Raw genomic sequence first — 27527 nt, 5'->3', positions numbered from 1 at the left:
CATGGGGAAGCACCAAGTTACCTATCAGAAAAGTTTAACTATGTTTCAAGAAACAAACCTTATTCACTAAGAAATGCTGAACAAGGAAATTTGATAATTCCAAAAATTAAAACTGAACTTTTCAGACATTCATTCATATATTATGGGTCTGTCTTGTGGAATAAGTTACCCGAATATTTACGTAATCAAGCCACTGGCAACTCATTCAAAATCAATCTAAAGAAGTACCTTAACACTTTTGAATAGAGTATCTTAAAAGAGAAAATTGTTGCTGCTTACACTATTTTTTTTTTAATATTCAATATTGTATTGTCTTAAAGTGATTTGGTATTGTCAAATCAGCTTTTGTTTTTGTGTTGTGTTTATTTTTAATTTTTAGTAGATATAGTTTTTGTGTGTAAGGGCCTCAGGGAAGATTAGCTTGTAAACTAACTGTGTAACCCTTTTGAAATAAAGATTTTATTATTATTATTATTATTATTATTATTATTATATGCATGGATTGTTTGTGACCAAGTTTATAAAATGTTACAAGTCTGGTGGTCCAAAGAATCTTTACAATTACTAGCCATTTAATAATCAATGCTGTTTTGTTTCATAGTAAATTAATTGTTAATTCTTTTTGACAGGTATATGAGTGTGTGACTAGGAACTGACCCATATTTACTGATCTCTATACATATAATTGGCAGAAATCAGGATTTCTGTTTAAGTTGCAAGAAACTTGTTCCTTTTGACAGTTATCTGTCCTTTACTTTATATTTGCAGAACATTGCAAAATTAGGAAATTATTCAAATCTACTACAGGTAAAAAGTCAGTTTAGTCTAACTAGATTAAACTTATTATGTTTCATACAAGTCCTTAGTTTTACTTAACAATAAAACTTCATGATTGTAATGCTACAAATGTAACACCGTTTGTCTTAACATCCAGTAAAGCAATAAAATACCTAGGAATTTCCCTATTGTCAAAGGGACATGAAAGCTTACTCAGTAGATGAAAGTACAAATGTTTTAGGAGTTATTTATTGTGTTGTCAACTGGCTTAAAATAAGCAGCTGAAAGTCATTTTATACTTAAATACCACAAAAGGATTTTATTATCCTATAACTATCTCCATATTAATTGTATGCTTAGGTTACAAAAAAGAAACAATCTTAGTTCATTTCATTAGTCAAAGGCTGAGAAAATTACATTTAATTATTCTTTAAAAACTTAATGGTGTAGGGAGTCTACAGGAAGGCATTTACTTGGTATATAATTTGCATTTAACAGCCAAAACTATTCAAGTAAAGGTCTTTTTAAAAAACATGCATTGTTAAAATCAAGTAGTTGAAACATTACAAAACTTTACTACAATGATATTTTTTAAAAATACAATAATATGTACAATAATTGTTTGTAAGATATTGGATACAATTTCAATTTCTCCATTCTGAAAAATAATATTAATAGTGTGAATCAGATAAAAACCAAATTTAATAATTACCAATGAGCTTATTTTTTTTATGATTTTTTTAGTAATACCTATTAATTTTTTGATATAATTGGTTTTGATATCTAGAAGATGTTCTTTTGAATTTAGCCTGCATGATCATTAAAAATAAGAAGGACACCTTTTGTAAAGTGGTAATATAAAAGGACATTATTCTAATGTGATGTGACAAGGTGCTTGAAAGAAATGGTCATGCTCACTTACCTATTTTTTATGCCATGATCATGTGCAACATTGTAATTTTTTTTTCAGTATAGACATGTCTTGAAAAAGTTGCACCTGTACAATGGCTGCATTCAATCATAACATTTTATATAAGAATACCACCTTGTAAGGTTAATAGCTTTCAAGGAGGGACAGTGTTAGGTTTGTTAAAAGGGTGGTTTTGCAACAAAGTGAATGTATAGTTTGTATATAACTGAATTCTTATGATTCAGGGTGACTGTCATTTTTTTATTGTGAAAATTGTGATGTAATATTGTAAACATGCAAATCTTTGCAGGTGTATTTTGTGATTTACTTTATTGTGTGGGTGTTAATTTTTAATGTTTCAACAATTAAACAGGGTCATTTTTGCCTGGGGTTATTTCATGGATATTTCATGAAGGTAAATATAGCCATGCTTGCAGTATAATGTTGTCAGCATCAAGCTATAACCTCTCCTAACTAGATCTGTAATCTAACAAAGTATTCTTGAAGATATATGTTCTTTATGTCCATTCATTCAGATTTGTCTGCATTTATCTCCACCACAGGTGGTTGTTCTGTTTGATATCCAGATATCAAAGATACAGTTTAATTTTTGTGTTGTTTTTTTTTTGGTTTTTTTGTGTGTGATTAAATTTTAAACCCCCGAATTCTTCCATGTAAATGGAACAGATTCCTCATCTTTAATTCATGTTTCAAGGCCAAGTTGTTTGTGTTCCTTTCTATATTAGCAAATATATAAGAATCGGAGAAGACAGCTATAAACTATTTTAAGTGTGACAGCTTTTAGGCTTCAAAGTCTAATGGATGATGATTTAATGGAGGTGTAAACATACATTTTCTCCTATTTAGTTGTAAATGTTTTACATTTTTGAGGTTTCATTTACAGCTGGGCAATTATTTTTTCTCTTTTATAGGGTAACATATGTAAATTATTTAATTTTCTGCATAATTAAAGCTCAGGTGAATACTAGAATTTTAATTTCCCTGTATAAATACATGTTTTTTCATGTAAGGTGAAGATGGGGTATTTGAAATAGCTTTGTATTCATTTTTTTATCTTTTTAATTATGCTTTCAAAATGTTTTATGAATTCACTTTCAACAAGAAAATCAAGAACTTTTCCTTAATTTGCATGGAATGTAATATGTGACCTTCAGTTTAAGACGAAGTTTATTAAACGTCGCGTGTCTAGAGTTCCAATAAAACTTGACAATTACTAGCCAATCTATGAAAATTATAGCTTTAAAACTATTAAAGCATTTTATGGTCATTTTTGGTCCTTAAAAGTAAATGTCAAATTAAGTTCCTTGTTGAATACAGGTTTCTTTAAGGCCATTGTGCCATTATTATGGATGCTTCAACAAATTTCAATTGGAACAAAGGTCATTGAATAGTCATTATTTCAAACACTTACAGAGGCTTAAATGAACTCACTGGCGTGTAGGAATACAGAGGCTTAAATGAACTCACTGGCGTGTAGGAATACCTGTTGAAAGGCTTAACTTTTCTGTCCAAAAAAATAATGTATAAAAATGTATAAGCTTTAATTCATATAAACCATGATGTTGTTACAGTAATGATATTTTTGCCTTTTACAAATTTTTATAATTCTACAATTGTAAATGGAATATACCATGCAAACATACATACTCATAACTATATCACCCCACTCTAAAAAGTGAAGTTGAAAGTTAATTGATCTTACTATTTACAGATTCCACTACTTTTGAAAATAGTGAAAATTGACATACCCATAATTTAGCAAGCTGAAAGTGTATAATTGCATAGAACAGTGTAGACTGGCATTACACAGTGCAGTCTGGACTAAAACAGTGTAGACTGGTACAGAACAATGTAAACTGGCATAGAACAGTGTAGGCTGGCATAATAGACTTGCATAGATTAGGACAGTGTAAAATGGTGTAGAACAGTGTAGACTGGCATAACAGACTTGCATAGAACAGTGTAGACTGGCATAACAGACTGGCATAGAACAGTGTAGACTTGCATAAAAGACTGGCAATAGAACAGTGTAGACTGGTATAAATCAGTGTAGAACAGACATATATGTGGTACAATATGGACTAGCAGTAATTTGTAGATTGGCACAGTATTTTGTAGGCTGACATTGGACAGTGACTATGTATTCTGATTTAGGGCTGAGTTGACACTCATGGTAAAGTGTTGATGATCACAGTACAGTATATACTGGCGTAGCACAGTTATTTAGTGTGCACTATTTGATTTAGGTTACTTTATCATAGACCGAAAAAATAATAGTTAATTCTTAAATAATTCTATTTGTCCTAGTGCATTTCTTTGTTTAACCTCAGATCATTACTTAATACAGTGTACCAGTAAATATATATATATCTGTAAATACCAGTTAGGGAAGAAATCTATTGTAACTTTAGTGACACCTGTGTAAACCAAACCCTGTATAAATGTGTTACCAGTGTAAACCCAAGAACAGGATAAATTAGTTACCTGTGTAAACCAAACACTGTATAAATGAGTTACCTGTGTAAACCCAAACACTGGTTAAATGAGTTACCTGTGTAAACCCAAACATTGGATAAATGAGTTACCTGTGTAAACCCAAACACTGGATAATGAGTTACCTGTGTAAACCCAAACATTGGATAAATGAGTTACCTGTGTAAACCCAAACACTGGATAAATGAGTTACCTGTGTAAACCTGAACACTGGATAAATGAGTTACCTGTGTAAGCCAAACCCTGGATAAATGAGTTACCTGTGTAAACCTGAACCCTGGATAAATGAGTTACCTGTGTAAACCTGAACCCTGGATAAATGAGTTACGTGTGTAAACCTGAACCCTGGATAAATGAGTTACCTGTGTAAACCTGAACACTGAATAAATGAGTTAACTGTGTAACCCAAAAGCCTGGATAAATAAGTTACCTGTGTAAACCCAAACACTGTATAAATAAGTAACGTGTAAACCAAACCCTGTATAAATGTGTTACCAGTGTAAACCCAAGAACAGGATAAATTAGTTACCTGTGTAAACCAAACACTGTATAAATGAGTTACCTGTGTAAACCCAAACACTGGTTAAATGAGTTACCTGTGTAAACCCAAACATTGGATAAATGAGTTACCTGTGTAAACCCAAACACTGGATGATGAGTTACCTGTGTAACCCAAACTGTGGATAAATAAGTCCCTGTGTAAACCCAAACACTGGATAAAGGAGTTACCTGTGTAAATCCGAACACTGGATAAATGAGTTACCTGTGTAATCCAAACCCTGGATAAATAACTTAACTGTGTAAACCTGAACCCTGGATAAATGAGTTACCTGTGTAAACCTGAACACTGAATAAATGAGTTACCTGTGTAACCCAAACCCCGGATAAATGAGTTACCTGTGTAAACCCTTACCCTGGATAAATGAGTTACCTGTGTAAACCCAAACCCTGGTTAAATGAATAACCTGTGTAAACCTGAACACTGGATAAATGTGTTACCTGTGTAAATCAATCATCTTCTGAAGTCACTTTATATCAGTTTTAATATTTTTTAAGCTGTGTAAACTAAATATCTGTCTTACATCTCTTATTTTTATATTAACCAATTCCATGGCTTTTTTATCATTATTACAAGCACTGAAATATACTCCATCCACTCAAGTTAAAGTGACCTGGAATTGTTTTTAGCTAAATTGATTCCGATGATGTAAACCAAGTGCAGTTTCATAATCACTTTGTTGATTGTCATTTCTTGACATTAGGCACAATTGTAGAACTAATCGGAAGTACAAACTACTTTAAGGGAATTTAATGACATGGAATTTTCTGACTCCATGATTTTGAAAAGTCATTTTTCTTCTCAAGTCAAAGATGGTTTTGTTAAAAAATGATGTCAACAGCATTCGATGAAGTGCTATATGGGTGCTTTCAAAGTCATCAATCTTCTCAATGTTTGTTATGAAAGACACTTTGTAATCATATTCAAGTATTTTTCTGGTTCTTAAGAAAGGTTTTTTTATTACATATCTATGTTATTAAGAAGAAAACTGTCAATACAAACCATTATTTGTGACTGAAATTGGAAAATTTTTGATGACGCCTATCAGTTTTCAAGTACATTATAATATCACCCGATCTCAATCTTTTGTCAATGGTAATGTTGTCGTAATCATGCCTATCTTATGCTCTGCTTATTTTTAAATTAAATCAAAAATTTTCTTTCATTTTTCAAAGAAAACAATTAAAAGCAATGGTTAGTATCATTTTAGATCTACATAAAAGTTCTTTGTGGGGATAACATATCTTGACAGATATTTAATATTGACTCCAGTTTGTACCAACGAACAAAAAAGCCATGTCTACTCAAATTAATATTTTATGATTTTCATAAAATGGCTTTATTTCAAATTTGAATAGTTCTAGGTCAATGTAAGTCAGGCACTGGTAGGTCATGAGAAAAGGATGGTATTGTATTTGGTATGTAAAATTGGTTGATAGCTATGTCAGAAATTTGAAATTTGGACTGAAATTAACAGTTAAATGAAGAAAACGTCATACACCCACAAATACATTAATCAAAATGATTTTATTTAAATTTGATAATATGTTTTTGATTGATTGTACCCCATCTTTAACTGATAATACAATAGTGTGTATATTGTTGGCCAGCATTCTTCTACTTGGCACCCAGTTGTCATTTAAGAATTTCTGTTGAGTCAGTGTTTTGAGTATTAGAGGTCATTGGTTGAAATGGTCATGGGCCTGTCAGGTCATTGTACTTAAAATTGATGGTATATAGGCCAGGGTATGAAGCTAAAGGTTGTTCTCTTGCCCGGAACAAGTGAAACTACCATTCAGACAAGTGAAAGTTGTACTTGGAAGAATTTTGAAGCTTCTAAAGTTCATATTCAATCCACTGTGAACCACTTTAAAATACATGTACTAGTATTCATCACCTTGTGGTTAAAAAGTCACATGCATTTTTAATCACCAGTTTAGAATGGAAGAAGTTTGATGTCTCATACTGTTATCATTGTTATCCTCCAGGTATCTATCCCAATAAAAAAAATGAAAATTCTTATTTGCTATGAACAGTTTTTATCTGTGTCTTGCTATTTTGTATGCTGTCCTGGTTATATGTTGCAAATATCATTCGTCTCCCTCAGTATATACCAGTAGAAGTATCAGAATTAAATTGAACTGGCACAACAAGGTTTAAAAAGTACGAAAATGTATGCTCCTGTTTGGCTATATAGCTTTACTTTAGAAACTATTTAAGAAATTATGGTTTTATTTTGCAAGTTATTCATGAAAATCAAAAGAATGTATTTTTTCTGATTCCATAAAGATTTCCATTTAATGATTCTGTCATTTTTTTCATGTTGGCTTTATCATCATTTTTATATAGTAATTGTAAGTTTTGTATGTGGGTTGTTTCTGGAAGCCTTAACTTTGCCACAGCTTGAAATCTAGGTCATTACCTCAGAACGATGTTTGTCAGTATTGCCAGTGTTTTTTGTCACAACATTATTGTTCTTTTTGTTTGCAACAGGAAATATGAATTCAATTCTATGAAAGCAAGTGTTCACAGTGTCAACAGTTGGAGGTCTGGGTCTTTTGTTCAAAAGCTAGACCTTATCATCATAAGTGCTATGGATACTCTCGCTTTGTTATTCAAACTTGATGTATTCATGATGAAAATTGCCACCTATAAAATCTTAATTTACAAGAAAACTCTAATATCAACGACATAAAATTAATGTGATGGATCAGGTTACTTACTGAGTGACTTTACAGGTTGACGTGATCCATTCAATATGAGGACAAGTAGAAAGACAACCGTGAAAAAGAAACGAGAGACCACAGGTCTGTGATTGAAACTTGGGTCAGGGGTTTGTCACAGCGATGTACCGAGCTTGTCAGGCTTACAATACCACCTCTGTTTGTTAACATTTTCTTGTCCTAAAATCCTCATTAGCATAAGAAAAATCCTTGACTTTGATCTTTATTCTTGTATTTTTAATGGGGAGCCTTCCATCTTTTATGAAACAGGCATTTAAATCAGTTTAGACTGGGTTTGATTATTGCCAACGACCCAGTAATTTTGTAATCCAACAACATATCTTTGAAGTTCTATCTAGAAGGATGTGTGTTTAGATTATTTACTACACCTGTAAGTTAGTTGATTTAATCTCACACCTGACAAATTAGAATAAAATTAGCAAATTGTTGGGTTGGGTCACTGAAGCTAAGTTTATGATGCATTGGAAAACCGTATTGAACAAGTGTTTTGTATTATTTGGTCTTTTGATGTGAAGTGTGAAGTCTTAGTTGTTTAGCAGCAGTTATCTTACTCCATTTCTTAATTCATCCTTTAAGCTCGAAGAAATTGATTTTTAAGTGAAAAATCTACAAGCAAACATCAGAAAAGCCAGGTTTGTTTGAATTGGGTATATGGTTTAATCTTGTTTATGAAAGTAACATTGACCATTTATTTTGCTTCCTAAGTTTTTAATGACAGGAGTATGTAGGATAGGAAGTTTGTCTTATTCAGTAAATTTTTTATTGATTTACAGGTAACATTGGATGTGATGATTTGCATTAAGAAGTTGACATAACTGTTTTAGTTAGTGTTGGGTTTCAAGTAACCTTAAATGATTTTATGTCACAGATTAGATAATTTATAAGTCCATCAAATCCAATTTTTAGATTATTAAAGGTATTAATTATGCTTCAGTGATCACATGGTCACTTTCTCTTGAGTAGGTAGTGAATTTCAACCCACACTGAATCAGAATAAAAATAAAATGATTTTGCTTTTCTGCAGATTTGGCATTTCCAAAAATAATTCTATTGGAGAAACATTGTCTTTTGATTTTAAACCTTGCTGATTTTTTACCCAACAAAATTTTAAACATCTACTAAGATATTGCCTTTTCTTATGACATAGTGTGCCCTGAGATAATGCCTTTTCTAATGAAGTAGTGGGCTCAGAGATATTGCCTTTTCTAATGATGTAGTGGGCTCTGAGATTATGCCTTTTCTACATAGTGTCCTGTGAGATAGTGCCTTTTCTAATGATGTAGTGGGCTCTGAGATTATGCCTTTTCTACATAGTGTCCTGTGAGATAGTGCCTTTTCTAATGATGTAGTGGGCTCTGAGATTATGCCTTTTTTCTACATAGTGTCCTGTGAGATAGTGCCTTTTCTAAAAAGATTTTTTTTTCTAATAAATGCATAGAGTAATTAGAGCAACTTTTTACTTTAAGAAGCCTATACTCAATACATTGCTTTTGGTCACACTTGTTGGAACTAAAGCGACACATGTCAAATTAAGCATGAGTGAACATTGATTGTGTTCTGTGTATCTTTCCTGTATATTAACATTGCAGTCCCCATATTTCAAATATGGAAATTGTGAGTGTACTAGTTTAAACTGTTTCATACCATTTGGTTAAAAGTCATGGAGTATCAAAACATGTCACCTCAGGGCTAGGAGTACTCAAAGGGTCCTATACAAATTGTACAAAATATGGTATTGAGTTTAAAGGGTACTATACTTCACAAGGAGTGCCATTTGCTCATTTATCAAGGCTCTTATCAAGAGTAATAAAAATTTATTTGTGAACTTTTTGCTAGCCTACTTCTTTGATTAAAATTCCAGTTTGCAATGTTTTATTAAAAAATTGTTAAAGAAAGTGTCATCCTGTTGTGTACCTCCTTTCTGCTGAAAGCTATGAACCAAAATATTTGTTTTTGTCTATTGAATAGCCCTAGGTATTCGATAAAGTACCCTAAGTTGATGATGGGTGACACATTTTCTGTCAAAAACCACAAAATCTGATAATTATTTATAGTGATGCATTATTCAAATCAATAACATAATGTATGTTGTATCATTTGTCATAGTAACCACTAACTGCTTGAATGGAGTAAATTCCTTTTTAATAAATCCTGTGAAATCAAGCACAAGATGGGAAATTAGTTTTCATCTTTAAGTAGTCAACCTTTGTGATGGCAAAAATTAATATAAGTTTATGATCCATTTTTATCAATGTAAATTTGATTTGTGATTTGATAAGGGGTTATAAAGGATGGATACAGACTTTATAATTATTCATGTATACTGTTTTTCATCTTGTCTGTCTAAATATCTTGGTACAAGTGCTCCTTGATAATGCATTTTATTAAAAAAAACAACAATTATTTCACTAAGTGGTTCTCAAGTTGGAGTTAAATTAGATAAGATTCCATAATAATATATTAGTTTTGTAAAAGTATTCGGGGTTAATGGGAATTAAAATTTGAAATGTATTAAATATCCATAGAAATAAGGACTCCAATATTCACAGATCCAATACTAGTGTCTAAGAATATATCATTTTAAAGGCTACAAAATCTATTATTATTGTTATTATTTATAAACTTAAGCCAATTAAGTGGGTTTTTTTTTAAGGATTTACACTTATAGATATACCCCATGCAATGAAGTTGCATAGGATATGATGTTTCTGACTGGTCTGTTCTTCTTTCTGTTTGTCTTTCAGTTTGACATTCATTACTATATTATATTGTTGCTTGGATAGTACCTTCATTTCTTGACTAATTTCCTTCAAACCTGTATTAAATGCTTTTAACCTAGGGTGGGTATGATTTTGTAGGTATCCATTTTTGGGGACACTTATTTGTTTTCTAAATGGGGCTTTCATTTTTTGTCAGATTTCATTCAAACTTAGGTGAGTATATAATTACTATAAAAGGTTGTATGGCAATAGTTTTCATGAAAATTTGTGTTAAGTACTCTTCTTTAAAAAGCTTCTCTAAAACTGCTTCATAAATTGTATCCAAGTGCTCTTCAAAGTCCTCATTATAGGACAACTCTTTATTAAAGTTATTACCCTTGAAAGGTGAAAAATTACCATTTTTTGCAGTTATTTTTTATTTTGTCAGTATCTTAAAATCAAAATAGGTAAAAAAAACAATTTTATATTCGTGAAATCTACCCTAGTCTCCAATGGTAAAATGATAGGAAGACTCCTTATGGAAGTGAGTTGTATACGGTCTTGTTTTTTTTATCATAATTATGTTTATCTTTTGCAGATACTTCTTTCCAACATATGAAAATGACAATTTATTGTGCCAGCTTGAAGATGATGACAATGATCAGCAGATGAATCAAGATGGTAGTGTGGTTAGTTGCCATGGTAACGTCACTGTTATAGCAGAAGACAACCCAGTGGATGATACAATTTTGACTGATGAAAAACTTCGAAGAGAAATTTTAATGTCATGAAATTGATATTTGGTTGGTGCTGTTATGTTCTGTTTTCTGTGATATTGTTAAATAATAATGGCTGTGCACATAGACTACAAATGTATTGGGAATATTTGCTTCATTCTTTTATTATGTGTTGATATAAGGTTGTTAAAGATCAGTATAAAATGGGATGTCCTGGATTTGGTCCTTTGAATTAATGTAGAATAACTCTTCTCCAAGAGTAATCAAGGGAACCAAGGTTATAGCGGTAATCAAAAGAATGTAATCCAGGGACAACGACCCGACATGGAAAACAGACATACACAACAAAGAAAATACAGTAACTAAAATCATACATACAAAGTAACAAAAGCAAATGAGCAACTCGGACTTCACTAAAAACTGGGAGCATGGACCAGGTGCACCGGTAGGGTAAGCATCCTCTGCTTTTCTAGAAACACCCCCCGAGTTGCTCATAAAAAGTCAAGTCCAGAGTAGACAAATGAGGAAAGGAAAACTATGTCCTGTTGAATACATCAGTTTTCATGGTGCAGATGGATACACCATAACAATCCACGAGTTCATGATGACGACCATAGAACTTCTGTAGTGATGACTTCAATCTTGTAGCAACATAACCCTGTTCCAGAAGCCTATTTGTTAGAGTTGTAGTGCGATACAAAAAGTCTGCGTAGTTTCGGCAAGCTCTGGCATAACGTATGAGTTGTGATATGAACATTCCATACGCAGGTGTTGCCACAGATGAAAGGAAAGTTGACAATTCTGAATGAAAAGTCATCATGTTTGTCGTAAAGTTTGGTCAATAGTTTTTTTTTTACCATCAATTTCTAAGTGTAGGTCAAGATAAGAGGCTGACACCACAGTGTCTGTAGTATCCTTTATCACAAGTTCTTTTGGGTAGATGTGATGTATCAAATCCCCGAAATTAGGATTGTTTAAAGATATCATCTATATAGCGGAAACTGAGATTGAAGGATCTAGCAAAACAATATTTTTTCTTTTTGATCAGATCAGCTATAAGTCAGCCTCATAAGAGTGAAGGAATAGGTCAGCAAGTAAAGGAGCACAATTTGTTCCCATTGAAATGCCGACTGTTTGTTGAAAAACATGTCCACCTCACTGGACAAATATGTTGTCGATTAAAAATTCCAGCATTTTGTAAACATCTTCCTCTGTATATTTGGAAGATGATTCCAACCTTTGACCTTTTGAAGGTTGAAAACTATTTAATGTAGATCACAAACAAAGAAATTCAAAGCCTTTTTATCTACAAGGGGGTACAAATTTTGCAATCTTCAAGATTAATTCCAAAATCTCTCCTGAATACATCGTTTTTTTTTTTTTTAAGTATAAATCAATAGGCTCATCTTAAGTATGGAGTCCAGAAAGAAAACTAGATTCTATTATAATGTTCTCTATAAAGAAAAACTTACAAGTGTAATTATTCAATTTTCATGATGCTACTTCCCCTCACCAGAGTGAACAAAAATTGTCGGTCCTATCTGTCAAATTTTCAGCATTATTTGTTTGGAAATATTTGTGAATTTTACATTAGGGACATTACCTAGGATTCTAGGACCAACAGGATTTATTGAAGGACCACTTAGAGGATATCACTTTTTACCAACTCTGCCTCACAAATGCTGCACCATGATTCATTTCTTCATTAAAATCAAACTTATTGTTTTGAAAATTTAGGTTAAAGAGACACACCAAACCATAATGGGAGGTGTTTTGATGTAGTTTGAAAGTAGAGGTTAGATAAGGCTGGAAAGATTTACTTTTGAAAATATTTGTACATAATCCTAAGAGTGCTGTTAACTTATACCAGTTAGCTGTGTTCATGCTGAATGTATATTTTTTTTTGAAATTCTAAACTAAATAAAGTTATAGCTTTTCATTTAACCAATGGTGGTTGAATCAGATCAAATTGAACCTACTAACAAGTTAATGTTTGAATCAGCAAGGAGATTTCTGAATCTTATATATCAATATACTGATGAATGTTAATTCAAATTGAATCAACTTTAATTTTAACTTTGTAATGAATTAAAAAAACGAGAGATTTTAGGTTGAATCAACTGGTCGTCAGTTATTAGTAAGGGTCAAGCTAAAACATAAATAAATCAGATCAGTATCAGTAATCAACTGATTGATATTCTTGTGAGAATTGAACCAGTGAATGACTTCACCAAGTTGAAAAGGTGGAATCAGCAGATACAAATGATACTGGTATGTAAAGAATGTTTGGATCCTAGACTTGCTACAAATCTCTCTGTAACATATGTATTCATTTAAATTGATACTGTCATTCACTATTTTTCTGCAGTAAAGAGATGAATAGTTAAGTAGTAGTCTTTGTAAGAATCATGCAAAATCTGTTAACTGTGATACACCTCCCAAAAGGCTACATATTTTTACTTTTGTAATTAAATTGTTTTATGGGTCTATACTATGAAATGTGTATTTATTCATTCCAATCTGTCTGCTCTTAGGAGATAATCAACATTGAAAATCCAATAGATTATATTGTATTTTAGTGTCATTTATAGTTATCTCCCTTAACTTCAAAATCTACAGTGCATTCTATTTTTATCTCCTAAGAACACTGGTTATATGAAAAACCGAATGTTAATTTCTGTTTACTATGGCAATCCTAACAAAATTTCAAAAATAAAACTATGTAGGCTTTTCACTCATGTATCACATTTTTCATGATTCTTAGCGGGAGTGCTACTTAATGGTGTAGAGGTATATACAGTTTGTAAATTATTAATACAGAGAGACTTATAGCAAGTCTAGATGGATCCAGGTTTTGTGGTAAGGATGGCATAGTCAAAATGATTTGCATTGTTTATGTTGTGAAAATTAAGATTTCATGAATTTATTTTACACAAGTTTAGAGGGGCATACACACAGCATGTCACCCATTGAACCCCTTCTTTAAATAAAATCCAAATTTCAGCATTGGTGCTTGGGGCTGAAATGTGCAAGATCATTAGTTTCCATCATGTAAAATTGATCAATATGAATAGAGGATGGTATCATGTTGTTCTCTTTGTTTAAACATGACACCCTTTCCACCAGCAGATTAGGAACTTTATAAAGGGGAGAGGCAATCCAGAAATTTATCTTTAAAAAAGGGTATCTTTGCCAGTTTTGTCCAAAATTTGCATTAACTTAACAAACTTTTCTAACGAAAGGGGGTTCCAACCCCCAGAATCCCCTCCCAAGGTTTCATCATTATTTTTCATCAATTAAGCTGTCTTCTACAGATTTATCTGTGATTTGTTAGATTACAGTTTGATGTAAATGTTAAATAGGTTTATTTTGCCCAGTATACAGTAAACCTCTATCGTTTCAGAGATGCTAATCAACAATTAGGTACCACCACCAATCATTGTTGTTTGATGTGATATACAGGTGTTTGTGTGACTAGATAATATGATTATCCAAACAATATTAACCCTCTAGTTCAACATGGAGAAATGTTATTGTGTCAGGTAAACCAAATTATCAAATATTTTCCAATGATTTCTGTAAACATTCTTTAATCTTGTTTAACCATTTAAGTCCTGATCCAAACAGATGAAAATAGCTGATTTACTAGTTTAAATCTTTAATATGAAGAAATTCTAGTCTTGCCTTAGGTGGTGACCTAAATTGCAGTACTTGATACTGTATGTTGTGAAGCCATTAGGGAAGATTTGCATGGGTAGGCTAGGATCTTCTTTGTTTCATAGCTCATATAAGAACATGTTAGATAAACATAAGTTGAAAAAAAGATGGGAAACGATAGCTTTGTATCGAATTTTTAGAAATTTTAAATCCCTGGCTTATAGGTGACATCGCAACCATGACGGTGATAAAATTATCTGAGTATCATTGCAAAATTTAAACCTTTTTCTTAACAATTGAGTTTAAAGTTGTTTTGTTGTTTGGATGGATGCGTCCTCTATCTCAATTTAATATGAGAAAAGAATGCCTCTCTTGGTTATGTACAGGTTAAGTCGCCTTACAATTGCTGAAACGAAATATGATATTTTTTATTCAAAATACCGAGAAATAATGCGCCTATTTAGCCATAAGGTATTAGGGATATTCAAGATGGTGGGACATTGTAAGCTTTACCACTATATATTTTACATTATCGATGAATATCTTCAGGTCGTCTGTTTGTATCCAGTGTACAAATTAGTGCATAAACCGATTTGGTTAGATCTCTCTGAGTGACTACAAGTTTGCTTCTCTCTGGTGCGTCGAAATGTGTTGACTATATACATTTGATGCCTTGATACCTTTTAAAGTTTTCATTATCAATACACTTAAAAACAATGGTGCAGCTTCTCGATCAATTCTCGGCCAGTTAAATTTATCTGAGTTACGATCATTGTTGGGTCAAAACATACAACGCTACACGTCTGATAAATTATTTCTCTTATCGTTTCAACTGAGATTATCGTTTGACACTTTCTAACCGTGAGAACCACTTTCTACTATTTGTAGGGCGTATTTACTTTGAATTTTGTAGGATTTAGGAAGAAAAAGAATTTTAGTTTATACATCGTGTTTAATATTTTACTCAAATTTAATTGATGAACATGATCTGTCACAGTTCGGCAGATATTTTGGAAAAAAATGTTGTAAAGCATATGTTTTCCTGCTTGGGTCTTGGGAAGAAAGCTGTGCAAATAAAGTGACCTAACTAAAAAGATTCTTAAATATGCAGGAACTAGTTACAAACAAGGTTTAACATGGTTATGGTGTTTTCTTCAAAGCAAACACAGTTTGTTTTCATTAAACATCATAAAATGATCTATACACAAAACCAGCTTTAAGATACGAGGGCTTTTAAGACACGGCACTTATCGGAAAATCAAACACAGCGAGAAACAATTAAGCTGACTAATATCCATATCAAATATGACAATCTTACTCTAGATTTATTAAAAACTAATCTCATAATAAAAGAGTATATAATAACAATACGGGTACATATAATAACGCCCACTCAGACTTTTTTACGTATTTCGTTTGACTCAGAAACTAATACCATTCGGAAGACGTATGTAACATTATATAAAATGGCATCTTCTTTTGTGTAAAAGTTAAAAAAGATAAACGGCTTATATTATTTTCTTTTTATTTGTATTTACAATAGAGGAACTCATCCAAAACAATATGGTATTGGTACTGTTTGTTATTATAGTCAATTTAAATGAAAAAGCTTGAAATATTTACATGTATGTACTAAATGGGTTAGTCATTCCACTGAGTCCCAGTATATCCTTGTCATACCTACTTGACTCACAAATGATAGATTTCGTCCAGATTTCATCATGTCAAAAATGACCCAAATAAGATGGTAATATTCTATGAATTATCGAAAAGATACAAATTAGTTTTGTATCGAAAAAAAGAACAAGGATTTGTTTAAAATTGGTGTTATTTCTGTTTTTGTTTGTTTTTTTTTATGTTTTAACGATGCTACTATTGTTTTTTTTTTAATTTTGTCAATAAAATCTGTTTCAGAAGCACATAGTCTTAGAGACGGATTTTTGTATAATTATTTAGTTCCTATCTTCGTATTAGTATAGATGAGCAATACTTCTCTATCAGTCTTTCTAATTATAATTTTAGCGTACACTATAGAAACAAATACCCAAGAAGATTCCATATTCTTCTAACACACTTGTATGTATTTAATTATGTTATGGAAGTTGAATGTTCATTTTTCCCATGGGGCAAGGTTCCAAAATGTAGATATCAACTTTGAAATGTGTTAAGCGGTTCTTAAAATTCGTAAGATTCGACAAATGTAAATAGTATATCTGACAAACACATCAGGTGCTAGAAAGAAGTTATCCTCAAAATTTGAATTGGATTAAGGTCGGATTAAATGTTGGCGTATCAGCAGGGTCTTCCTAATCGGATTGGCGTCTTTTTCGATCTGAAAGCTTAGACACAGCCTTCTGCCATATCGCCGTTCACTTTGGCTTAAAGATAAGGGTAATAACTATTAAACGGAGAACGTTCCATTGTTTTTATAATCCAAGAGTTTCATTATTTATCGTGGGAAAGTAAAAGACTTCAAGTGCTGACTCTTTGCCGTTGAAGCCATAAAATCATAGTTGGTTTATTTCTTTAAACCTAGACTATAAGACTCTTTTTTTTTAATTTTGTTAGTTGTGTTGTCACTTTTAGGTTAGTCGGATTGTAACTGCTATTATTATTATTATTTTTTTTTTTTTTAGGGGGGGGTTGTATTGTTTGTTTGTTTGATTTGATTTGACTCGATAATGGTCAAATAAAGAGTAGACATTTTGTCCGTGTCCAATACTACCTCTAATGTAATTCATCAAGATTTCTGTTTATGTTTACTCCGCGGTTACTACCTTGCTTACTTGAGCTTCATTCACAAAAATCAATAGTATTACAGATGCCCTTTACTGCATGATAGTAAAATGTTAAGAAATTCTTTCTTATCTTACGAACCTTCCCGTCTTTTTATTTTGTATAGTAAAAATAATTTGCATGTTAAAATTTGTTTATCAATATGTGCATATGTAAACCGTTTTGAAAGAAGACTGTGTTTTTGTAAGCATTTTTAATAGGTCATTTTGTTAACCGAAACTTAACCTTTCGCGAGAAGTTTGTTGGTGTTGTATGTATTAAAACTTAATCAAATCTGCGTTTATCCATTGAAAATAAATCGTAATACTAATCTTTCTGACTTTTACGCAGCTATAAATAATGCCTCGTGTGAAATGCATCGAGCTGCACCGTTAGAAAAGGACTGTTTATACGGTATATTTAAACATGTGCCCAAGAGCTACACTGCAGCGGCTCCTTTCATTTAGAGGGAAGGGTACGAAATAATTGGCCTAAGAGGATTGTCCATTATTTATATTCTTTAACTGTAGTTCGAACGACCAGTGTTGTGTGTATACATGTTTGATGGAAAGGTTTTTTTTTTCAAGTTGATATAGCTCAACCTACAAACTATTTTCAACATATATTCGAAGGCAGTCTATATCGGGACAAGTTTAGATATGCATTGCAACTTTTTCTGTGAGAATTGTGTTCCGCTGTGTACATAAATATAATTTTTATATGGGTTTTAAGCGGGGAGCACTCTTCGGAACCGCTCTTTTTCCCTCTCAGTGTAAAAGTATTTTTCATGAAAAAAAAAACAAACTTTTTACAGTAACAAAACCTCGAAAAACGTAAATTTAGGTCATCTTAACTGTTTTCTCAGAACGCTTTTGCATCAGAAGTATTGCCGTGACAAACATTTACCAATTTTTTTTTTCGCCGTTACAAAACTTGGATACAAAAATATATAAAATAACTTGTCGGTTTTCATTAGAAATGATATTGCTCAACCAGATTTTATACGACCGCAAAAAATTGCGTATTATGTTGTGGTGTCGTTGTTGTCGTCGTCGGCGTTGTTTTTTTTTTTGTTTGTTTGTTTGTTTGTTTTTTTTTGGCTTTAACTTTAGTTGTAGTAAACCATATGTCATGGAATTTGATATATTATTACTTTGTGTTAAAGAAAGCTTGCTATTTAAAATGGGGGTCATTGGCCCCTACTGGAAAATTGAGTCAAAAGAGGTAAAGAGAAGAGTAATCATGGGAACCAAGGTAAATAGGTGTTTATTTAAAATTGATGTAGAAGGTTTACTTCAAATTTAATTTTGACGTTTTTTTTAAAAATTTGTTTCTTATACAATTCTGTTTTAAGAATATTTAAGAGAGTTTAAATGTCATCTGGCATTGTTAGTATTTTGGTGGCCAAAGTGGTGCTACCCCCTTTAAAAAACTTATATTTCTGGTCTGATTTTGAATAAAAAGGATTTGGATTCCTCATGAAAATTCCCTGCCTGCGTAGGAATTTGATATAAAAAGAGATAGGATATTTGCGAATTCTTCATGCAATTTTGATTAAACTTTATTGAATAGTTGATTGCTATTAGTGTAAGCTTCCTTTTGTTTTATATATTTTTTTGCATCTTTGAGTTTATACAAATATGGGGAAACCTTTTTTTCTTTTACTTTAACTCAAAAACCTAAAGGAAGTGACATTGTGAATTGTTTTTCTTTTGATCTAGGGTTTTGTTTTTTGTTTATCAAACTTCTGAAATTTATAGAAAGCACTTTGCAAGTCGTCTGTTCATATCTTTTAGAAGTCTACTGAAAGTATTTAGATATAAGTTATTTGACCGTGTCCACATTAGCCCCATCTGTTCAGGATTCGGCTTCTGTTGGTGTATCTAGCTGCGCTCCGAAGCATTTTATTAGTGTTATTTGTGAAGAAATGTCATCATCGTTCTGTTACCGTGGATTTTAGTACTTTTGCTGTTGGGGCCTTCCAGAGCTTTTTAAAAAGGTGTGCTTACACTTGTGAAAGACCTTTTGGTGACCTCTTTCACAGCAAAAGAGAGTTATTATTATTTTGTATCAATTGAGATTGATTTTTGTTTGGCAAACAGTTGGAAGATGGAAGAACTTTTACAAATATAGAAGATAAGAACAGAAACTAATACAAGACACCTCAAAAAGCATGATTTGTTTTTCTTTTCATTGCTATGTTGTTTTTAAACAAACATGCATGCGTGTACTTACTAATACTAAATCAAACCCAGAACTTGGTATTCTTGGTATATGTACGAACACCTCTTCACCGCTTGTTTTATGCATTATTTGATGTAAACCTAACAACTGTATGATTTTCTCATTATTTAATATTGTATATCAAATACAATAATTAAACACCCACAAACTTGACTTACAATATCACAAACACATTCAAAAACATCACAGCCATTTAGCACTATTAGTGTAGGACATTTATCGTCCGTACATAGTCTGCGTGAGATCAAATCATTAATACACCCGTGTCCGCTATAAAACGGAAATCTACGAACTTAAACATTGAACTCGTATATCATTTGTCAATTGCACATTTTACACGTATGTTGATTGCATATTTTGTAAACTACCACAAAATGGCGGTGGCATATCCAGTGAATCGCCGTCCATAGTTGTATATCCATCTTCGGATATGCGGAAGCGTTCCCGTTCTTCTAAAGCTATGCCCATATTTTTGATTTTATTTTCGATTTCCAACGACTCGGAAAAGCATGCCCTTTTCTGTTTGCTGTCTAATAGATGATAAAAGTTTTCCCTCCGTTTTGGTGGAGGTTGTCGAATATCATCGATATAATTTAGCAAATCTGCAGCCGACCATCGAGAGAATAATTCATTCGGAACACTTTTAGCTGCATCAGTAGGGTCATATGAATACGATCTGGGTTTGTTCAATGGTTGTCTATTATCACATGAGGTAGATTTGGCATTTGTTTTATGAGATTGTGCCACTTTGAGATTAGGGATAAAGTTTTGTTGCATACGAAAGTTTGCATTCCATTCTTTTGTCACTGGCTCTGACATTTTTCTATCATTCACATTTCGAGCTGGCAACGCCGGGGGAAAATACTTGCCAGTGTGAGGGAGTAAACCATTTAACCTCATTCGAATTATTTCTTCATATTGCAATAAATCATCACCCGGAATAGTTTCATACACATGATCGTCCCTTTCATCACGACGAGGAGTCTGGCATCCGGGCAGTCTAGTTGTTGCATACGGTGAACAACCGGGAAGCTTTGTGGTTGCATAAGGCGCACAGCCATCGAACACAATTTGATGTCGAGTGGCTCTCGAGTCGAAAGAATGGTTCATTTGAAAGTTGTCTGAATTTATTTCTTGTCTCATTTCTGGTTCACTGAACTGTCGCGAAAATTCTGGATATTTATCAGAACTTGTTAAAACGCCTATTTCAGGATAACTGTCTTTCAGATATGTCAGTCTATCAAATTCGGAGCTATGAGGTAGAAATTGTCGGTTTTGGAACGTTGGGTCACTCCCCAAAGGTCGCCTCAAACATTTAACGGACACTTTACCATTCGCCGACAATTGGGCGGGATTGATAGCTTGTTGCAATTGTTCACAATTTTCCCGTTGACTTGCACTTAAATTTAGAAAATTTTCGTTTTCACTGTTATTATTTAACGGCTTTCTAACGACATCTGTCCTATCTTTTCGCCACTGAACATGGCGCTTAGGTTTTCGAGATTTTGCTTTGTTTTCCTGCTCTTTCTCTGTCTGCAAATCATGTATAATCTCAAACATCGAACGTGCGACCTTTGTCAGTTGATAATTGTTTATTTGTGCCGGTGAAAACCGGGCTTGTGTTTGATTGTCAACATTCTCCCTTGGAGACTGCATCGGCGGTCTAGTGTCCTTTGAAACTGGTTGATTTGAATTTGATTGCTCTATCAATTCATTTTGCACAAATGTCTCCGGTTTACGGGTCACCATTGCAATTGAACATATAGGTTTTTGTCCGTGGGGTGAAGGGTGACTATCCGACATAGAAAAGTAGTCAATTGGTAATTCCATTGGAGGAACTGTTCTGTTTTGTTCTCGCTTTTTTCCTTGAACAAAAATATTGTCTATGTCAGCCTCGTTTGTAGGCAAAGAATCACTTTCGTATCCACTTGAGATAGTCACAGGAGAAGATTCACATGAGAGAGCTTTAGATGGCATTTCTTGTTCCGGTGTTAGCACATTATCAAACGAAACAGATCTTGGCAATTCGGTTGCACTGGTATCATGCGAGCTGATAACGTCCTCTTTTGAAATAGCTCGCCGCGGACTCTGAGGTGATATTTTGTTCTGTAGATCCAATTTTAAACGAAATCTTGCACTTTTTGAATCACCTGGATTGAAAGCAGAGACGTTTAATATGTTATTATGCCAGTTTAGTTCCCTCGTTAAATCCAACGAAAGTGGTGTATTAGTAGCACTACAGCTCAAATTTAAATGGTTATTACAGCTTACATCCCGAGGATAAGCATTACGAGGACTTAATCCCACACAATGATCAGCTGGCCCGTTTAAACTCCTATTTTGTAGTTTAAATTGGGGATTATCACGCTGACATCCAGTATTGTCGGGTAGGTTTTTGGTCCTCGGGTTTTGCTCTGAGGCATTATGGTTCACTAATTGATCATTTAAACGACAATTCCTAATTACATCTCCTGATTGACGGATTCTCCATGAATTGCCAAACCCATAATCCTTTGTTATTGTCACATTTGATCTGTGATCTTTCTTTTTACGATCGTGCATCTTTTGCTTATCGCGATAAGGCATATCAATGCAATCCGATCCAAAGTTGTCTAAATTGTTTCTAGCACCATACACATCGATTGTCTCTCCGTCAAATGCTGTATTGTCCGTAGTCAGCGAATTGAGACGACGTTTTCTTGCAAACCGATGGGAGAAGATAACCTCTCCGTATTGGTGTTTTAACTCGCTCCGAATTCGATGTTCATCGCTCTGATTTAGTCTCTTTTTATCTTCTTCACACGTTTCTTCGGTTGCTTTATCTGCGTTATCACTTGCTTGTTTCACAGATTTATGGGATTTCGAGATAGTACTTCTTTGGAAATAATTGTTTATATCAACACGCGTTGACAGTATTGCTTCTGATTTCCCTGGGTATGATAAATATATAAAATCCTCAAACGTTACATACATCAACCACATCTGATTAGTCAAGTCATCTCCACTGTTTCGGAGGTCATTCTGAAAGAAAAAAGGCCTTTATTTATCTAAATAAACTAAAAGTTACACAGCATTCTAATAATTGTCATCAGATTGAAATTATGGTTTTTACTTAAAAGAAGACTACCTGTCTGATCTTGTAGAAAAAAGAAATAGAACCTTCAAATATAACTCATTTACGGCCGAAATGGAAGGTCGAATTTCATATAAATATAAATCTATTTTTCAATGGCGTCATCGAAGTTTTGCCTGTGTGCTCTTTTATGAACATTTTTTTTTCGTATGTCCTCAAAGTTGTCATATGTCCTCTTATCGGGGGTAAAAATCACAACACACGAACAAGTTTAAGCCTAAGGCCACGAATCGCGAGACAAGATACAATGAATATTTTAGAGATTCATTTGGATAATGCTTCTACAGAAATCACTTCACTAAGTTGCGTTTTATGAAATGTGACATTGAAAAATGGCCAATGGATAATGCTTTGAAATGGGTCGTCACCCTTGAAGTTATTGGGTTATTATTTAAATAAGATTATTTAAGATTCAACACCTTTAAGTGAACAAAGATGTAAGGAAAAGACTGGTAAATGACCTTTAAACCCTTCCCAGGTATTAATTGGTTTCCCTTTTTTGGTGTGTTCATCAGTGGCTTGTTATTTCATGATGGCACATTTGGGTATTTGACACCGGATGGTTGCTTCGACCTTCATGGACTATGAAAATTAATTCGTTTTACCTCCCTACGTATACTGATATAAACAGATTTATGTGATAAGTAGTTGTGTTTAACGACAGTCGTGATTTAGCTGCATTAAATGTGTTTCTTTTAATTTTGTAAAAACTAAAATAAAAGATCAGTAAACACAGTAGATAATTATTTAAAAAAAGTAATGCAGAAGATAGAGAATATTCAAACAGACGAGATTTTACACCAGCCAAATAATTGAAATGCGGAACATAGCATAGTGATCACGCAGGTCATCAAATAAAATCTACATCGGATTTGGATTAAAGATAGTACTTGTTTTCGTAAACATACGGAAGCATGATGTGTATATCGATCAAAAGAGTTATCCAAAGCAGAGAGAGTCCTTTAGAAAAAACCAACTAACTGACCGAGCTAGGGGTCTTCAACAGGATGGAAATCTAATGACGTTACTCATGCTTTCATGGTTAAAAAAAACTAAAGAATGTTGACAGCGATCAAATGTTACGTCTGATAACGGAAAACCTTGACATTTACTTTTTGGTTGACTTTTTGTAATTGTTTTGTTTTACAAAAACATCTGTGTTAGTAACATGATGATTTAAGGATCTTTTCTTCTTTTATCTGTAATGAATCCGTTCTCTGATAAAAAGAGAGAGTTTGTGGTTTGTTAGTGACGGGACTTTCAAGTAATAAAAGCCGAGGAAGTGGATCTCACACTTTCTCAACAAAGAATATCATAGATCATTTTTCACACCTGATAAACTTTTTACAGGTATATATCCAGGTATAATTAGCATTTTACTTATCACATAGTTTGTCATCCCAGTTTGATCACGGCTTTTTAGAAATCGCTCATATTTGTCACAATTGACATGTTGAGTTGTTTGTCTATCTGTTCATACATTTATATATGGAGTATTATGGTAGTTTTTTGTAACATCCTTTAAAAATTGAGTATTATCATATTCTGACCAATATTTAAAGGTTTAAATCACATAAATAACTTAAAAAAATGTTCTCTTCATTAATAAATCAGGAGCTTTGGTCTTCAAAATACTATTCAAGACTCTGTATCTTCACCAATCATATCAAGATAAAAAAAAATAGCATTCATAATTTACCATAACGAATAAAATGTACTTATTTTTATGGTATAATTTGATATCCGAGACATTGTATCAGCTGTTTGGGCATATTTTTCATATTATTCAATTATTAGTGATAATACCATGCACTGAATGTTCCGTCAGAATCTTCTTTTTGTACCCTTAGCAGATTAGTGTCGCCTCCTACCATAACTGTGGTCGGTGTTGGAATAACAGGAAGGCCAAAAAGTTATAAAAATGAACCTTGAAAAGACCGGTTCGTGTTAAAGTAAAAACAAATTGGATTTTTTTATTTGCACTTGATAAAAAGTAGCCATGGGATTGTCTATAACAGTATAAATATTCCGTAATTCAACAATTTAGTGATGAGCATTTCAAATATATGTAGAAATTATCGGTTTCCATGAAAATTGCAACAAGTAGTTTGAAATTGACATGCTTGTACTTTCGGGTTTTACTTTTTCCTCACATTTATTAACTTTATACAATTTGATTTTCCGTCCATAAATAAAATGTGTATATCAGAAAACTACGAAAATTCCAAACTGTTTTCTATTACAAAAAGAATCCCTCGGAATTATTTACGACCAATAACGAAATTCACTCCGCATAAGGTTTCCCATTTAACTTATATTAAAGCAATGATCTCTTATCTCAAAAACTACTTAAACTTCAATCTTTGAAAGGATCTTTATTTAATAAAATTTTCCCCAATACGACATACTCAGACAGGCTACCCATCTCCGTGATTTTATCTCCTCTAAAAGTCAGTTTAGATTGATTTATACTTTCAATTAGATGGACAGTTAACCTTGATTTTGTAATGGTTATTTTAACGGTTAACTTTTAACAACAATTTTATGAAAGTGACCCTATAAATGTTGCTCATTATCTGAAGTTTGAAGTTGAAATGAAATTTGAAACGATTTTTGATGATTATTAAATTGAATCAATTCACATAGATGGCATCAAGGTGTCTATGCACAGTCTTTTGTTATTACTCTGATAATGAAAACGAAAAAAAAAATCGTTTTAATTAGTAGCCAAATCTAATTGACTATTTGAACTTAAGTGGACGAAATTATGAAAAATATTGTATTATATTTTTTCTTTGGAACCCTCTTGAAAATTGGAAGGAATGAAGAGTAAAAAATCTATATAATGTTTCATACTCACTCAATGTTTATCTAGTATCCTTTCCATATCAAATAAAATTTTAAACACGAAAAACAACTTGTACTCCTTAGATAAATTATTTCCTGTGCTATACTCAGTGTTAAGACTTCTACTACTACACCTGAGATTTCTCACCTGAACTACTTTGTAACAACCGATTTGATTGGACTACTTTAGGTGACATAGTCAAACCTTAAATTAACAATCGGTGGCGTCGAACCGAAACACTAGCACAAAACATTGAAAAAACTCAATAATGGAGATAAAAATTTTAAATGTGCATCAATTACAATTAAAAAGAATAGGAAGACAATTTCTCGTGGAACAAAGATAGTTGAAACCGTGACCGTTTGGTTCTAGTTATACCCGAAATGATTGCCAATTGTGTTATTTTTTTAACTTAAAAACCACCTTTAATTTTCAGGTCAACAATTTCAAACAGGCTAAGTAAATCTATACGTATTCTATTGTGTCCTCCCCAAGGCTGTTTATTTTAATTCTTTAATATTCTTTACATATTTATTTTAGCGAAAATGGCAATGAACAGGTTCCAGTGTTGATTTTAACCGGTGCCGGGAAAGAACAAACAGAATACATGAAACACATTTCTACCTTTTCTCAGTGTCGATTTAGAAACGAAATTAAGCCAATTAACACTTTAGTATGAGGAAATTAATAGTTCTGTCCTCGGGGAAATAGTTAAAACAACATTACTTAAGATGGTTAAGATAACTAGATTAGGGAGTAATGAAATTATTATGTAGATAAAAAGATAGAATTGTTGAAAATTGGCCTTATATTGTAATAGGACCATTACTAAGACACCGTGATTGAGTTTAAAATTAGTTAATCATCGGAAAAATCAAAAGTTGATGAAAAAAATTATGGTGTTTGTTCTAATTCTAAGTGTGTTTCTGAGCATAACCTGAATCTGGCTGCTCTTTTAAAACACTGAGAGTAAAATTACATGTATAACCAGTAAAAGCTACTTAAGATGAACAGAGCTTTCCACGACCCCATCGAGAAAAATTACACTTTTTCGAATTGTTTGGGGATATGGACAAATGTAGTAAAATAACAAACTAGTTGTATAGGAAATTGTTATATACCTCATTGTTTCTTCTAAAATGTGAAACTGGGGAAAAGTTCTATGAAGCCAAAGATGTTATCAGCAAGAGTACTATAGCGATACAATCCTTGACACAACCAATTTCAGATTACGGTTTAGATAGGACTGTGCAAGGATTTTACGGGGATTTAAACCTATTTTGTCCTTATTTGTTTTCTAAGCTGTATAAATATTGTTCTATCACCTGTCAGCAAAGAAAAAATAGAAAGTATGTAACCTTACAGGTGACATGGACTGATCATGTGTGTCAAACATATCAAATTTGTGATTGATTTTAGCCCAAAAGCTCATTTTTGTTTTCGCAAAGACATTCTGACCCACCCAGACTTTTTGGTGTCCTGTTTATTTGCGAATAAAACACTAATATGTACGAGTAAAGTTAAGTAATCAACCGAACTTTGGACATATCTAGAATTTGGTAGTTTTATCTATTTCTTGGACGGTTAGATATTTGGGTGTAGTCTATAAAACTTGATTGGGCGAAATGTCAAACGGCAAAATTTTGCAAAGGAATTTATAACTTGTAAAAGTTGAATATAGCAAAATATCAAGTCGCTTTATATAATTTCAGTTTCAGTGCTCCAACATCTCTCAATATACAGGCAATCCAACTGTAAATCTGTTGTCAAATGGAACTATTACCGGAAAGTTGACTTGTATAGTATCAAACATGAAAATCCCAGTATTATGATCCCCGGTAATCAAATGGTCAGTGTCTGTTTACTAGATTTGCTCGTAGCAATATCAAATTTTACTTTCTCAGCAACACTCTCTTTATAAATAAACTTA

General features: G+C 32.7%; 2 protein-coding genes across 4 annotated transcripts in view; one reads left to right on the top strand and one right to left on the bottom strand.

Moving 5' to 3' along the window:
• Positions 1-12884, top strand: part of LOC148627431 (zinc finger protein 277-like) — a 35449-nt gene extending 22565 nt beyond the window's left edge. The window contains exons 13-14 of one of the 3 annotated variants that reach the window (XR_015920712.1): positions 3420-3881; positions 10802-10940. Coding sequence is in view for 1 of the 3 variants with exons in the window: in XM_088573132.1 (XP_088429258.1) it covers positions 10802-10994 (193 nt within the window). In the remaining 2 variants the exon portion in view is untranslated. Of the gene's footprint in view, positions 1-3419; positions 3882-10801 lie in introns of all 3 variants that reach the window. The other 2 variants (XM_088573132.1, XM_088573144.1) reach the window with 2 other exon arrangements.
• Positions 12885-19708: 6824 nt separating this feature from the next.
• Positions 19709-25768, bottom strand: LOC148627430 (uncharacterized). Its single transcript, XM_088572997.1, has 2 exons — positions 25610-25768; positions 19709-22637 (listed from the first exon to the last, which is right to left on the bottom strand). Exon 2 carries the CDS (start codon positions 22596-22598, stop codon positions 19950-19952), a length of 2649 nt encoding a protein of 882 aa, XP_088429123.1. The 5' UTR covers positions 22599-22637; positions 25610-25768; the 3' UTR covers positions 19709-19949.
• Between the last annotated feature and the right edge of the window lie 1759 nt (positions 25769-27527).

This window comes from Perna viridis, chromosome 1 (genome assembly GCF_037379345.1).
Source record: "Perna viridis isolate PV_CMFRI_1.1 ecotype Kerala chromosome 1, ASM3737934v1, whole genome shotgun sequence".
NCBI lineage: Eukaryota > Metazoa > Mollusca > Bivalvia > Mytilida > Mytilidae > Perna > Perna viridis.
Note: the sequence above shows the minus strand (reverse complement) of the source record. Positions and strands in the feature narration are given on the sequence as shown.